At 37.7% G+C, this 16,802-nt stretch overlaps 1 protein-coding gene across 3 annotated transcripts in view; it reads right to left on the reverse strand.

The window, feature by feature from the left end:
• Window positions 1–16,802, reverse strand: part of ANO10 (anoctamin 10) — a 1,956,032-nt gene that overhangs the window by 1,767,268 nt on the left and 171,962 nt on the right. For 2 of the 3 annotated variants that reach the window (XM_044065053.1, XM_044065056.1), the window contains exon 2: window positions 10,682–10,830. In XM_044065053.1, coding sequence (XP_043920988.1) covers window positions 10,682–10,817 — 136 coding nt within the window. In that variant the 5' untranslated portion in view covers window positions 10,818–10,830. Of the gene's footprint in view, window positions 1–10,681; window positions 10,831–12,614; window positions 12,636–16,802 lie in introns of those variants that run through there. The other variant, XM_044065055.1, reaches the window with a different exon arrangement.

Raw genomic sequence — 16,802 nt, forward strand, 5'->3', positions numbered from 1 at the left:
TTACTGCTGCACAGGTTAAAATAGCACTGTCCAAGGCCAAGAATACAGCTTCTATGGGACCTGACAATATCCCTGACTGTGTTCTACATGAACTACAGAGTGAACTGGCATCGCACCTGTGTACAATGTTTAATCACAGACTCACGTCAGGCTTTGTCCCTATCGAATGGTGCACTGCTACAGTCATCCCTCTCCACAAAGGAGGAGTGACTACAGACCCTCGGAACTATCGCCCCATTAGCCCGAGGAGTCTGATATGCAATGCTATGGAGCACATCATCATGGACCTAATAAACAAGGATATAGGGAATCTCCAAACTTTGGATCCCACACAGTTTGGTTTTGTGAAGGGTAGATCATGCCTGCTCAACCTGGTTGACTTCTTTGAGTCAGTCACCATCGCTGTGGATGATGGCAAGGTGGTTCATACAGCCTACCTTGGTCTGGCCAAAGCCTTTGATACCATTCCCCACTCAGGAATCATAGAAAAACTCACTAAGCTAGGCATCAACCGCTGTATCACTAGGTGGGTTGCAAACTGGCTCGCAGAACCCACAGTGTGAAAGTCTCTGGCTCCAATTAGACTGCCAACTAGTCACGAGTGGAGTTCCACAGGGTTTGGTCCGGGGTCCTCTCTTGTTTGGTATCTACTTCTCTGAAGTCCAGGCCAACACGGAGGGACTCTGGCTGACAAAGTTTGCAGAGAATTGCAAGTTGGGAGCTATTACTAAGTCCCCAAGTGATGTTGACATCCTATAGAATGGCCCCACTGAGACCAACTAGTGGTGTCAGAACCATGGCCTTAAGCTCAATGCCAAAAAAAATGTGCCGTCATCCCCTTTGGGAAAAACCCAGTTCCCATGAATTACCACATTAGTGGTATTCCACTGAACACAGAAGGCATTATAAGAGATCTGGGAACACAGGTTGACAGCAACCTCTTTTTTGATCATCACATTGCCAAGTCCTTCTATGTGACATCTCATTACTAAGGGTTTTGCATCCAGGAAGAAAGAGGTCATTGTCTCCTTCTACTCTTCCCTCATTAGGCCAATCATCTAGTACAATGCCCCATTTGGCATGTACCTCACTAGACACCTGCAACAACTGGAGAAGCCACAAAAGTACCTCACAAAGAGGATCCTAGGCCTTAAACACTTGTCCTATATGGACAGACTCAAAAAACTCCAACTACTCTCTGTCTCATATCACCTACTTAGAGGCAATCTCTGCTTGCCTTACAAAGCCATGTCTGACCCAGCTTTGTTAGAAATGCTACATCTAAAGAAATCCCAATCCCTCCACACCACATGCTCCAGAGACCTCAACCTCATTACCACAATCAACAGAACAAGCTGGAGGGACAGGTTCATAACCCAGAAACTGCCCATGCTATGAATTGACTTCCCATACATGTCAAACAGAGCACCTCACTGGCCCTCTTCAAGAGAAATCTTGATGAGTGGATGGGAAATAGAAAATTCACACTGGGGATCACTCCAGTAGCTCTACTCGACAGAGGCACTGGGAACTAAAGTCGGGTGGCACAATGCCAGGATAATCCTATGGGCTAGGCTTGTAAAGGCTCCAGAGCCATTAGCCTAGTACACACCTATGAACCTCATGTAAAAAAAAAAAAAAAATTTTTAAATCAGGACGGCACACAATGTCAGGATATTTCCATAAGAACAAGATACTTGATTATGATGAGAGGCAAAAAAATATAAGAAATGGAAAAGAGATTGAACTACAACTCTGAAAACTGAAATAAGCAGGACAAACTTAAGCATAGTGAGAAAGAGGATTAAAAAATTGAATTAAATTTATATAAGGATATTGAGCATAACAGGAAACCATTTTGTAGACATATGAGATGATGAAGGTGTATAGACATACAAACTGATAAATTATACAGATTCTAAAATGTATTCTCAGAATCAAAAGATTATATATACGTTTACAAAATCTTATGCAAATTAGTTTGGATCCACAAAGAAAGTAAGTTGCCCTAATAACATCTGGGTAGCCTCAGATACTAAAATCAAATTAGATTAAATTGAAAAAGAACTATACAAACTGGATCCAAACAAAGCATATGGAGGAAAACGGAATAAATAAAAATGACCTGAGAGCACTTCCACAGTAACTTATAATAGCATTATATCTATTATATACTATGCCGTATCAGTACTGTGAGATGCTTCAACACTGGAGACATGCACTTGTTAAACCTGTGAGAAAGGGAAGTAAGACAAATCCAGAGTCATATAGACCCTTATGTCTACTTTCATTTTGTGGAAAAATAATGGAGAAGGTAATACTGGATAAGTTATTGTTAGAATTGGAAAAGATGGGGCTTGAAACCATATGTGAGCATGCAGATGTTGAAAATAGATCTATTATCACCTGTAACATGATGATCTATAACAATATAACAACACTTATGAATGATGAATTGTGCTGTGATTTAATTTACATAGATTTAAATTCAGCATTTGACAGGATCATACACAAAATACTGATCAATAAATCATTAAAAATACTTATTGATGTAGTCTTGATAAGATGGACAGTGGCATGGCTTACAAACAAGACATGACAAGTATAATGCAGCAACTGGACAGGTGAAATTTTTGGTTACAGTCAGGGTGTCCCACAGGGCTCTGTCCTGGGTCCATACTTGTTTAGATTCTATGTTTCAAATCTATCTTTTTCATATGAAGTGTTCTACAGTCTGTATGCAGATTACTTGAAACTGGGTCAGTCGATTACATCAGTTACAGATAGGGTATGTCTGCAAAAGAACTTGACAAAATTGACCTCTTGGGCACAGGAGAATAATATACTGATAAATACATCAAAAACTAGGCATATGAGATTTGGGAGACGTAAACTTGAAAGGTGAATATTTAATACAACACACAGTGATTGAACCTGTATATACATTTAAGGACCTGGGTATATGGGTAGATCCATCTCTAAAGTTTTTCTAATTTTATCAACCAATTGGTTAATGATAGTTATAGAACTATAAGTTGTATAAAAAGATTTATAAAGTCTAGGAAATCAGAAAAGATGAACTCACTGTTTGTTAGTTACATTAGACCCAAACTTGAGCATGAAATAATAATATGGAAACCTTGTAAGAAAACATGCATGATTAAACTGGAAACATTATAAAGAAAATATACCAAAGGCATCCATGGATGTGAAAATTTAAATTATGAAATAATAAAATATCTGAATTTGTACAGTGTCTCTCACAGATATTTAAGAGGAGGTCTTATTCAGATACATAGGGCATTTAGAGATAACTATCTCTGGGAATGTATGGGCTTAACAAAAAGTAGTAGAGAATCATCAGACACTGGAAACACTATTATGAAAGAATAAAATATCTGAATTTGTACAGTGTCGCTCATAGATATTTAAGAAGAGATCTTATTCAGGTATATAGGGCATTTAGAGACAACTATCTCTGGGAATGTTTGGGGTTAACAAAAAGTAGTAGAGAATCATAAGACAACATATGTAGAAGACTATATAGGAATAAGAAGTGTAATAACTGGTTCTTTGAGACAGCAGTTGATGCATGGAATAGACTACCAAATTACATTAAAACAAGCACTAGTTTAGATACTTTTGAGAACAGTCTGTACACTTATTATAGAAACAACTGTTTTGACATATTGGCAGGCTAGAAGGGCATTAATGCCCATGCCTGAAATATTTGTATGTATGTTGAGCTGAAGCTCAGGGAGTTCACTAGCAATTCATTATCTACTAGATGCAAATGACTATCAAATATCTTTGCAGTTTATAACACAATGCAAGCCTGCAATACTACTCAGTACAGGGAATATCAGCACATGAAACTGCAAACTGCTTGATGAAAAACCATGGCCTAGTAGCCTTCCGCAGAATTTAATGTAATGAGCACTCCCCAAAGCTTGAGTGGGTTTACGTGGGAACCATACTACAGGGGGTGCATGTTACCCAACTACAGAGAAGCCCATCTGATCTTCCCAAACTGATAGGGAAGTACACACCTCTAGGACCTGCTACAAATTCTCATGCCAGAAGGAAAATCGCTCACAATGGTTGGTGGGTATCATCCACCGCTCAAGTTCATAAGGGTGCAATGCTAAAATCTTATGATATGATGGCTTTGTAGCCACAGACAAATCATCATTCAGTTTACCATCAACATCATCAAATGTGTAAATGGAGCCGTGAAAACAGTGGCTGCCATACTGCAAGAGAAGCGGAAAACTCCAATCTTGGCTCCACTGCATTAGCTCCCAGGCTATCAAAGCGATGACTTCCTGGCCCCATCTGTAATACAATGTATATAGCTTTAAAGGCTTTGTTTTTTTGTTTTTTTTAATGAGTTATTGATCAGTATATAATCATGGGATCTGGTATGCTGTACTTTCTTCACAGTCTGAAATTCATGCAGAAGAAGAAGAAGCTGGCCACATGCAGTCTGTGCCATTTTGTTTTTATTTGCAATGCCCTGAGTAACAAATATTACATGATGTCAGAAATAATCAAAATAAAATGTTCCGTATTTCATTTCAAAAATGGTGCAACAGCAGTCACATGCAAACCTCCCAGTTCAGGGTAATCTTTCGTGTGAACAGCAAACTGCACATTCAAAATTTCAATTTATTCCCAACTGTAAGTGGAATGGCTGGAACATCCAAGTCATCTGACAAAGGTACAGTATCATATGTTTCCATATTCTACATGGGAAGAAACCCTGAAAGCTTATAATATGCCTATGTTTTCAGACAGAAGAACAGTACGAATATTGCTGTGAAGAGACAAGAGTTTTGTACATATCGGGAACTGACAAAAATCTGTGTAAATGTGTCATTTATTCTTCAAAAGAACCCCCCCCCCCAGAAAGTCCAACTGAGAATATACATTTAAATATTAGTTAATTAAAGAATTAAACCAAAGAAAACAAATTTGGTTATTTATATTATTTACTATTTTAAGACAGATTTTTTCTACTATTAAAATGACCTGACAAAGGGTACATTACTGAGAAAATAAGAGTTCATGTCAAGCAAAGTGAATAATGTAGGAAGACTCTGTCACAGTTAAATGATCCCACTGAAGAGTGATATGCATACAATTGCTTGCGAGACAGAAAAATGAAAAAAAAAAAAAAAGAGAGAGAGAAAATTAGACAAGAAGGCTCCAGAGGCATGGGCAATGTAAAATGCATTGTTGACAACTTGGTATGGTTATAAGCATAATGAAAATAAAAATCTCACAATTAATCAAGTGTGTAGACAGTGTGGGAAAAGAACTCCTTTTGTCAAGGTGTGTAAAATAAAATACATTTTTATTAAAAAAGGATTATGTATTGAAAGAAAGTAGTGAAAATTAGTTTACTGGCATGATTTGTGATGATAATATGCACAGTAAGTGTGCATGACAAAAATAAAGGAAAACCACAAAAGAAAAAAAAATGGAAATCTAAAAACAAAATAATAAAATTAATAAAGATTGATAAATTAACTGTGGTAAATAAAATATGTACTGGCATAAAATGTAATATAAGATCTACTCAAATGTTTGAAGTACAGACCAACTCACTGGAGAAAAAGAATACGGTCCTAGGACCCAGATGATCCAAGATCACTTAAAGGTATGGGAAAGCAAGTCTCTTGCAGATGGAGAGAGTCCAACCTGATGCATGACTGGTACCATCGGAAACTGATGCTGCAGTATGAACAGTAAGAGGTGTGTAGTCACAAAAAAGCTACATGGTTATACAGCAGCCATAATTCAACCTATGAACTGAAGCATGGATCAATCCCTGAGGGAGCACTGTGAGACATTTATGCATGCTTGGCTGCACTGAAAGACTAATAAGCTGCAGAACAAAAGTATGTTTGAAGGATCCTCCTATAGTTAGCTCTCACCCCAGCATCAATCACTCATAGTACATAGGCATGAGAAGCCTAACTTCTGATGAAGGTTTGGGATCCCACCACAGGGTGATATGCACTGCAGTGACTAGTGTAATGGGGAATGAATGGGCAGAGAACTGGAAGGAGAAGACTGATGCCCATAAGGCATATGGTAAGGAACGAGGAACAACATTCAGATAAATGTGAAGCAATGGGTTGTTGTGTTGGCTGCTTGCTATTTTCTGGTTCTCAATTAAAAGAGAAAGGTCAGAAAATGCTTACTTGTGAATATAAGAATAATTCATATAGATTCATATACCAATATGATCCTTTAGTTTTTGGCACCATCTGAATTGTCCACATCTTGGTATGATGAACACAATTTACAAAATGAATGTATAGTTACAGTGCAAACAAGAAAATGTTTGGTATGATAACTTGCTTAAAGGCTATCAGGACAAAACAATTTACATGCCAGTTGGGATGTTTACCAGGAGTTTATCATGTTCAGGCAGATGCTGCAGAGACTTCTTTAATGCATGCTCCACATAAAGTTGCAGGGATTTTTTTGAGCTGAAATGAAAATTAAATGAAATGCAAGAAGAGATCGGTGAAGCTAAACTAGTTAAGCACAGCAAAGTAGCTGTTGTGAATCACGATAAAAGTCATATGTTCATACATTTAGAAGGTCTTATTAAAGCTACAAAAACTGCACTATCCACTTTACACAACTGCAAACATAGTGTCTGCCATGCCCAAGCAAAGAATGTTTCTGTGCTTGATGTAAAGGAGTCTGGCAAGTAAGGCTAAAAGAGAAAAAGTCCAAGCTGTATACTTTTATGTTTTTATGGTCAGACTATTGAAAAGTATGACACAAAACTAAATGGAGTACAGAAAAGACTAAGACAGAATTACCTTAAACTGATATAAAATGAAAAGCAAACTTTTGAGTTTCATACTTGAGATGCATGGGTCATGAGTTCACGTCTGACACCTTGGGAACCAACACTGAAAATTGAAAAATAGTACAAATGTCTCCTCCTAATGAGAAACAAACTCTCATAAAATTTCTTGGAATGAGGGTGTATCTCTCAAATTTTATTCCTTCAGATACAATTTTGTAATTATGGATCTTTTTTAAATAAGATGTGTATACAGAGCAAGAAAAAAAATGAAATAATTAGCATCTGAAAAACTAACACTATAGTAACTGCACACCAGCCAAAATGAAACTGCTACAGTAATTCTCCAAGAAAGTAAGCCACTTACCTATGGGTCAGGAGCCTCTGCAGATCAGCAGAAAAGCATAACAAATGTATAAAGTCCAAGGGATATATTTATGTGAAAACTGGGTCACTTACAACAGGTCATAAACCAGTGCAAATATATATTTAAGAAGCCCATGTACAAGGCACTGCTAAGACTGCAAATAATGCTGTTGAGACTGCAGATGTATGTTGGAGTTGTAAAGTATAATCCAGGAAAAGAGCTGCATAGGGCAAGTATGCCATGCTATTCACATTTACCAGACCAATAAGATGATTTGTTTGGAGAGGAACTGAACATAAACTGGAGAATTCCACAGTTACCTATGACTGAAAAAAAATTAAAAGACCAACTGCAGTCACTGAAAAAAGCATATATTTTATCTTGGTATTCTGTACTGCCCCTGCAAACACTACACAACAGAAGGTTTTAGTACAATTTTAATTTGCTTCTAACCCAAAATAACCAGATGGGTGGACATACTGATGTCCTTTTTTTGAGAGAGATGGTGCTATGCCTTCTCTTTTCCATGATGGACTATGTATCCTCAAAAGACGAATTGTTTATACCCTGGTCTCTCATACAAAATGTTTTTGTGCATTTATATAGAATGATAGCATTATCAAGTACAGCTTAATTTCAAAATATCTGGACATAGTGTCTGAGACTTTCTTCCAGTGTGCCTAGTGAAATGTAAAACAAACAGAGCAGTGCAAACATTGTGTGTGCTTTCCTATGGCAGTATAAAATGAGTATACCTATTGGCAGGCAGAAGAGTTTGATTGCAAGCACACTTTCTAAACAAGGATTTAGGTTTTACAAGACAGTAGACCTAGGTTCAATGGTGCAGAAAGTAAAAAATAAATAAATAAATAAATAAAACAAAATAAAATATCTTCTGCATTTTCTTTCACTCTGGGGAATTTATGATGGCACCAAGTTTATCTGCAAACCTGGACAGCCACAAACCTTTACCATTAACTTTGTCTTCTGCAAAATAAATGAAAATGAAAAGTGGTCCAAGAACTGGACCCTGGGGCATCCCACTTGTGACAGGTCTTTTGGATAAGGTACAGCCACCCATCCTCACATTCTTTATTCTCTTTGTCAGACAATTTGTTATCCAACAAATTATGCAGGAGTTAACATTTATGATGGCTTAATGTGGGATGGTGCTGAATGCTTGTGCAAGGTTCAGATAAGCAGTGTGCACTGATTTGCCCTTATCCATTGCCTCAGTGGCCTTTCTGAAGAAGTCAACCAAGTTAAGTAGGTAGGACCTGCCCCTGACAAATCCAAACTGGACGGGGTCAAGAGTCTACATGTCAAATATATCTTTATTTATTAGGTCTGAAATGATCCCTTCCATAGCCTTACAGATGAGGTTGGTCATGCTTATTATCCAGGTCCATTATACCACCACCTCTGTGCAAGGAAATGACTGTCGCATCCGGCACAAAAACTGGTTTTGAGGCTAATGCTCAATAGTCTCCATAGGTGGATTTGGCAATTCATGTTTCAGGCTAGCCAGTAGTCAACCTGGTATGTTATCCGACCACACAGATGTAGTACTTTTCACCTTAGACAGTGCCTGGGGAACTTGTTGTTGTGAGATGGGGGGTGGGAGATGTAGATATGGCTATTTGATCTGAGAATACTGGAGTAGAGAGGGAGATGAAGGTAGACATTAATTTTTTCTGCTACTATATTGGCTATGTCATCTCGGTCTAAGTATGTGATATAATTTACTGTTAGTTCTGCATAATGCTAAGCATTGCTTCTGAGATTTCTAACATAAAGAAGGTTTTGCAGCTGTCTTTTGCCACGGTGGCTATTTTACCTTATATCTGGCTTTGAATGATTTCATTAGGATACAGAGTACCTTATTTACTTTAGCAAGAGTATTTTTGGCTTCTTGACAGTTAAATTATTTTTACATGCAATGACTTATTTTCTTTTATTATAGAGCCTGTTTATATTAGGGTTCCACTCTAGCAGGGTATTTCTAAATTTGGTACTGCATCCTTTTTTTAGGAGAACAGACGCACCTATGCAGCCATATACATTTGCATAGCATTCGGCAGTAAAGGATTCTGTATAAGCAGTAGGACTGTCAAGGTAGAAGGGGCTTTGGAATTTATTAGCCTTTTCCTAGTCTCGAAATACTGAGGAACTGCTTCAGGCTTCATTCTGAAGGTGAATGTGACTGACTTGCAGTCCAATTTGACCAGGGAGGAGGTTACAATACACGGGGATTAGAGCTGTTTGGTAAGGACAAAGTCCAGGATTTTTTTCCCGGGGCTGGGGTGCAGACTAACATATCCAGTGAGTTTGAAAGGGTATAAGTCTTCTAACAGAATGGTGTATGGCTTAATACATTGGGACTCCATACTGGTTAGGTAGGAGTATAGGCAGAGGGGGCACAGAGGAAGTCCTGTATTTAACAATGACGTGATAAGGGGTTCTGGATATAGTAAGTTGAACAGGGAGGAGTTCCAAGTCATTATCTGGTCTAACGAATCTGGAGATCAAATTGTTTTTAATATAGAGACACCTATGCCTTTTGTGCCTACTTCTAATGCAGAGGGTCTGTATGAGTGATAGGCATTGAAGTCCTCCACTGAAGGAGTGCTTCGGTAGTCATGAACCAGGTCTCTGTGATGATGCATATATCTACATTCTTTCTCAAGTCTAACTAGTGTTTGTCGGGTGAGAAGTTTTTTGATAAGGCTCCTAGTGCTGCGAGCAGGAGTACAAAAAACTAATTTACTACGGACATCCACAATCTGGCCAAGCTACCATATGCTAAGTAAGGTGAAATGTTCTTAGAAGTGACATAAGAACAAGATCATTTATAGATGACTAGTATGGTGCAAATGGTGCATGCTGTAATTTTAATCAAATATAAAAATATCAAAAGTAAAGTAAGGTTGACGAATGCCAACATACATGCATAACCACCAAACAGTCTTTTCACAGGTTGCCAAACCCAGTTATAGTTCTAAAGTCAACTCAATCCCAGTAATCTAGCATAACTGGTTTGGAATGGTTTTCTTTGCAGTACTCAGAACAGATTTTTTTTTAAGAATGTTTATTGGGGATTCTCCTTGCGGAATGAGTTTCTGATGCACGTATGTATATCTGAAATGTGTATGAGCACTCTAAGACTGCAGCATCCAAGAAAAAGGGTAATTTGTGTATCTAAAAACATTGTAAATGCAGAACTATGGAAAAAGCCTTGCTTAAAAATACTTGCTTTAAACTGTTAGGTTTTTGGTTACATGATATCCAGTATATCATGAGTACATGTGTTGTGTGCAATTCTGTTCTTCAATTAGTGGGTTTTGCGCATGGGTTTTAAGCTCTTAAGAGCATCTGTGTTTCAGATAAACAGTTCCATTTACTCCAGGTAACCATTTTTGAAGCGTTTCAGAATGAATAATAGGCAATCCAACACAGCTGTAAAAAACAGAAATGCCTTAACTTACCTCCCTTAGATTTTTTATCCGTGATCTTCTTAATCAGCCATTCTTTGGCTTCTGATTTCACATTCTTTGCAAGTTCTATAACCAATAGTGGTGTAAATGACATAGCCACTTCATTTAGAGTTGAGCTTCTCTTCATTATGATATTCAGTCTAAAAACAAATAAATAAATCACAAGCTAATGAGTGGAATTCCATTATTCCCAGAAACAGTTAATCATGTTTTATGACTTTCTTGTTAAACTACAGGTACTAAAGAACACACATCCACTGCCATTCAGTTTTTGAACTGTAGCATTTTGAGAACAAGTGAACAATACAGTCCATCTCATTCATTTTACTTTTTTATTTTGAAATTTGATTACCAAGTAAGTGAGCTGGTCAAGTGTCCCTTTTCAGTCATAACCTGGGTATACAGCATTGAAGCTGACATAGGAAAACATACACATGCACAGTACCTAAGCAAGTGGTAGCAAAACTTGCAAAGGAATGACATTTTGCCAAGTAGCATTAAGTTGATAGGGATCAGCATGAATTACATACATTACATACAATAAGATATGCAAAACAGTTACACTTTTATATAAGCAAATGCAGTTAATGCCATACTGTGTAAAAAGAGTATTCTTTTAGTCAATATCTCGGAAGCAAGTGTTTGGATTCCTTATGAAGGAATTCTTTCATAACACAAAACAGCAGAAGTAAGATTACTTGTTTATACTACTGCTGTTTACTGTGTTAGAACTCGGTTTGTCACAGATACAGTGCTTTATTTGGGGTTGTAGAAGTAGAAGAAGAGAAAAATAGCTGAAATTTATGTTTGTTGTTCAAATTTTACCATCTCTCATGGTTTGTACAACCTCACAGTTAATAGACAAAGAGATCTGTGGGTGCAGACAGACTTGTTCTCATCTACAAAAATTATTACTTCAGAGTGCATGACAAGATTTTTGCTGTGATTATTTTGTGGTGCAAGTACATGCTGTATTATATGATTATGTTCGTTACTTCTCTGCTAAACAAGATGAAATTAATCATAGTAAACCCTGCAAACAGACTGCAATTCTTTACATTTTTTGTTGTAAACACTGACAAAGACAAAATGAAACACCTGTAACAGCGTTACAAGCAGTCCCCTGGTCCATACCAAGAGGAAGATACAAACGCATAACAATCAAGCTTCTTGCAGCCAGCTCAGTGGTATATAGGAATAAAGCCCTAAATACATTGCAGGCAATCCTAGACTGATTAGTGACTCAGAAGCCTGTAGCAGCTTGCCAAGGAGGTTGATAATGAATGGCCACTGTTGGCTCACCCATCCTGGTAGGGAGGGAGCACAGACAGAGATGATCCAGAGCATTCTCTAGGAGTTATTCAGTGAAGTCATGGTGTTTAGTACCAGTAGGTCCAGGGGAATCCATCATACAAAGACACACTTCCCTTCAGGGGATTGCAATGATGAGCTCAGCAGATCTGACAGGACCCACAAGATGGCCCACAACTACTCACCCAACTCTCAACAGGGAATGGAGAGCTGACTAATTCCCAAGTGGAAAAGAATGGGCTGTGCGACTCGCTCCCAGCCCAGAAGTGACTGCCTCCCATGGTCCTGGAATGAACAGGTGTCGGCAGTAAGAGCACTTGGCAGGGCCCTGGGGAATAAAAAAAAACCCTGACATTTCTGGAATGCCTCTCTCATCTTTCAGATGTGTACATTACATCCTGTTGAAGAAGAACAAAGAGTACGGCACCAAGGGACAGAAACAACAATAAACTACAATGTTATAGCATATAGTCATTCTTTGTTGAATTTGTTTCCTTTTTCAGTCTCCTACATAATACACATTACTATATTCACATGCATCAAACCATTATACAGGGTATTCAAAATTCATTCCAAGTAACTGAATAAAAAGTCAGCTTAGATAATGACTTACAAGTCAGTTCTTTTCTCTCTCTTGACAAGCCAATATCTTTGCTACTCAGTTTCTCATGCACTACAGGGTCCTGTCTGTACTTTTGTTTTCCGCAGTACTCTCTGGTACTCAGTCTCTCATGCTCTGGAGACCACTGTCTGTGCATCTTTCAATAATACTCATTTATATGACATGTCAGCCACAACTACATCTAAATTAAATAAAAACAAATAACTTGATTTGTATTAGTTAAAAAAGACAGAACTGTCACTAAATGAAGTACAAATACATATTACTGAAGGTTAAAGAATCTTTTCATTCATCCCTCCATCCATCCAATGCTATTAAATTTCATCTGACTCTTAAAGTGACACCATGAACAGCTGCCACCATGCAAAGAGAAACTGCAACTGTGCTGACATTATCAATTATTTAAGACAACTATATTTTATAAGTGATTATCAGAGAAAATCAAAAGAAAAAAATCAAGAGCTGATATGCTTCACTTTATGAGATCATTAGAAGGATCACAGATTCCTGAAAAAAAGTAGGGAAACCAAACAGTGTTTAAAGAAATGAGACAGTGAACAATATTAGGATGAAACAAAGCAAAAAAGTTATGTAATGAAACTGTGAAACAACCAAAATGATGTTTAGATACTGTGGGGAATCATATCTTTATAAAACTGCATGTCCAAAAAAGAAAAGTGTATGCAAAGCATATGGTAAAATAACCCACTTTGCTAAACTCTGCAAAGCATTCTGAAGTTTAAAAAATATTAGTGGCCACAAAGTGTACCGATAGACAAAATGTCTGTTCTGTAAACTAATAGAATACTGTAGCGACTGAAAACAGTAACACCTATGTTTAACCAATGCATGGATTTGATATACCAAGAACACCTGAAGTAAAAGTAAGGTCAATGAGCTTAACAGCCACATATGCTTACTGATTTAGGTGCATCCATCAGTACAGTGGATAAAAAACTTTACCACAAAATGCATCTAACCCGCAGTGGTGCAGCAGTAGCATTTTTGCCTCACAGCAAGAGGTTCTTCCGTTCGATTCTCGGCTGGAGTGCCTTCTGTGCGGAGTCTGCATGTCCTCCCCCGCAGTCGAGTGGCGTTCAAAAGACATGCGTAGAATGGACGTGCCTTCGCTGAAGGTTGGGCGTCGAGCTGGCACCTCGGCAACCGTAAACAAAATCTGCTGCCAATCATTAGCGGACCGGAGTTCCGATGTGGCGACCACGAACTGGGAAAAGCCAAAAGAAGAAGAACAACAACAACCATAAAATGCATCTAAATCTACTGCTTAAACTTGCACTAATAAAAAGAAAGTATTAATTACGCCAGTGTTTCCCTAGTACCTTTGGGAGATTTCACATAAAAATACAACAAAGAATGGTAGTAGCACAGCAAAGTAAGTTAAGAATACATATAGTCTAATTTTATGGCTAGACTGCAGGATGCCTTAACATTTATATCAGAATGCAGAATGATAAAAATCTGAAAGCAGCTCATCTCGAATAAAATCCTATCAGAATGCAGAATGATAAAAATCTGAAAGCAGCTCATCTCGACTAAAATCCTTGGAGATAAAATCATGTCCTAGCAAGCAAGTTTAATTTTCCTAAACAGAATAGCAGCATTCTGAGAATCACAAAAACAAATCTAAGTAAGGCAGACTAATGGCTAGCTTAATTACATACACAAAGTATAAAATCAGCAATTTTGCAGCTTAGATGGTTCTTTTAGAATACACTCCAATTATAATTTGTATCTCCTACTCGACTGCTACATCATTCAATAAACTGACTTTTCAGCAATTAAATGGCAGGACATGGTGTCAGCTTTCTGGAAAGTTCTTCATTTCTGAACATGCTTCTCATGATCTAAAATTCAGTAAATTTACTTATGCTTGAAAATAATGGATTCATAGACAGCATGTCAAAGCATGGCCATGGCACAATGGTGGTTTATTTACCTGTAAACTTTCTGGCCATGCAATGTCTGATAAAACCTTTTGTTCCCACTGCAGCCTAACAAATAAAGCAAGACTATGCTTCCTTTACTAAGACTGCCACATGATGTCTGAAATAATTGCACAGACCACAATTATATTTTATGCCCTAGCCTGCATAGAAGGAATGTCTGAAATAATTCTGCTTGAAGACATCCATCCTGATACTTCTGCTTTAGCACTCTACTTAACAATTCCCCCTCAGCTCTTCACCTAATCATGAACTAAATTCTCATTCACTCAGGAAAGAGGGTATAGGATGAGATGTCCAGCCAATATTCCACTGGACTGCCACCAATTAAATGTGATGTCCCTTACTATCTTTGGTCAGTAACTAAGGAGCTTCAATCCTCACTACTGACTCCAATGTGAGACTGTCACTTAAACAGGAGTAATATTTCACAATTTCCCCCAAAAGAGCACAACATGAACACGCTCTGCAATCTGGCACTGGACTGTATACTTTTGTCCACCCCTAATGCAACTCCTTACTACACACTTCAGAGCAATGTGTCCCAGTTTAAGACCTCTGATACATTCACACGCAAAGTAAATTTAAATCTCACACATCCAAACACTTCTGGGAAAGGCTGACACAGATTTCAAGCTGTGTCTTTCCCCAAAATAATATGGTAAAGCTGCCACCAATCAGAGTGTCTTCATACCCTTCTAAAGGGGTGTCCAGTTATAAAAATTGAATAACAAAATAAATGATAGCTATGACCAGAAGCAGCCAGGCCTTCGAGATGACCTGAGGAATATCAAACAGGTATAAGCACACTCTAATCTCTAAAAAACACACTGATTTCCAGCCACAATAAAAAAATAATGCAAAAACATTTAATAAGTAAAATAATTACAATAATATAAATCAGTAACTTTCAATAAACACCAGAATTCAATCACCATAAATGTAAAATTAAACTGTAGGATAGAAGTCCATCATTCTAGAAAAACTCTATCTTAATAATTAAACTTTCCTAATCTAACTAGAAAATACTGTCCCTGATCTAATATAACATACAACAGCAAGGCAAAGGCAGGCTTACATTTTTTGGTGTGTTCTCTTTTCTTCGGATATCACTGCATAGCACTGTAACTGACTGCAACTCTTAACAAACTTCTCAGCACTTGACAAACTGCACAGCTTAACAGTCTCAACTGTCTTATTTTATTTTTTTTTAAATAACAGCTGTTTTCAAAAAGTTAATTTTCCTGTCAATCAGCTGCTCAAATAATCACTTAGCAACCAGGAACATTTTAATGACATCACCTACTCTTCAGCTGACTCTCCACAGTACTTAATCTCCCTCACAAATATGTGCAATTAGAAATATATGAAAACACTGTCAGATTCTTTAAACATTCAGTTTAAACAGGGAAATACTCAACATTTTTAAAATTTGTTTATATTTTCACAATTAGACATGCTGGCATACAATAAAAGTAAATCTGAGAATATACACAAATCTCCTGCTAGACATGCTAACACAGATGCCAGTGTTTTCATTTTCTCCACATCCCCCACCCTTATGACTCAAGCACAATTTTCAAGTGACCCTTGAAAACCAACGCTTGGGAAAAATGGGTCTACCTGGAAATATTAATCCACTCTTCTCCTGGGCAATCCATTTGCATTAGAATTATTAACTCCATTGCAGCGTTTTTCTCTTTCTGAGGAAACTTGACTGAGCATAGACCCCACCCCATAATCTGAAGCATCCACCTGTACAATAAATTCTTTACTGTAATCTGGGCTGGTTAACACAATGGGTCCTCCTAAAATCTGTTTTAGTTTTTGGAATACCTGTTTACAATCTGCGGTCCACACTACTTTGTCCAGTTTATTCTTCCTAATTAGAACAGTAAAAGGTGCAGCTAGGGTATTGTAATTGGGCACAGATTTCCTATAGTACCCCACTGTCACTAGAAATGCTCTCACTTATTTCTTAGTAACAGGAACTGGCCAAGCTTGAACAGGTTCCACCTTGATAGGTTCTGTCTTAATTTTATCACTTCCCACTCTGCGTCCAAAGTAAGTGACCTCTACCATACCCACCTGACACTTACTGGGTTTGATGGTTAATCCTGCCCTACTTAATCCAAGACCTCCCTCACATGTTGGTCTGCAAATGCCCGTAGCATAGTCTTCAATGTAGGGTGCAAACTCGCCACAATACTATTAG

This window comes from Protopterus annectens, chromosome 3.part0, assembly GCF_019279795.1.
Source record: "Protopterus annectens isolate FY-2018-M chromosome 3.part0, PAN1.0, whole genome shotgun sequence".
NCBI classification, from domain to species: domain Eukaryota; kingdom Metazoa; phylum Chordata; order Ceratodontiformes; family Protopteridae; genus Protopterus; species Protopterus annectens.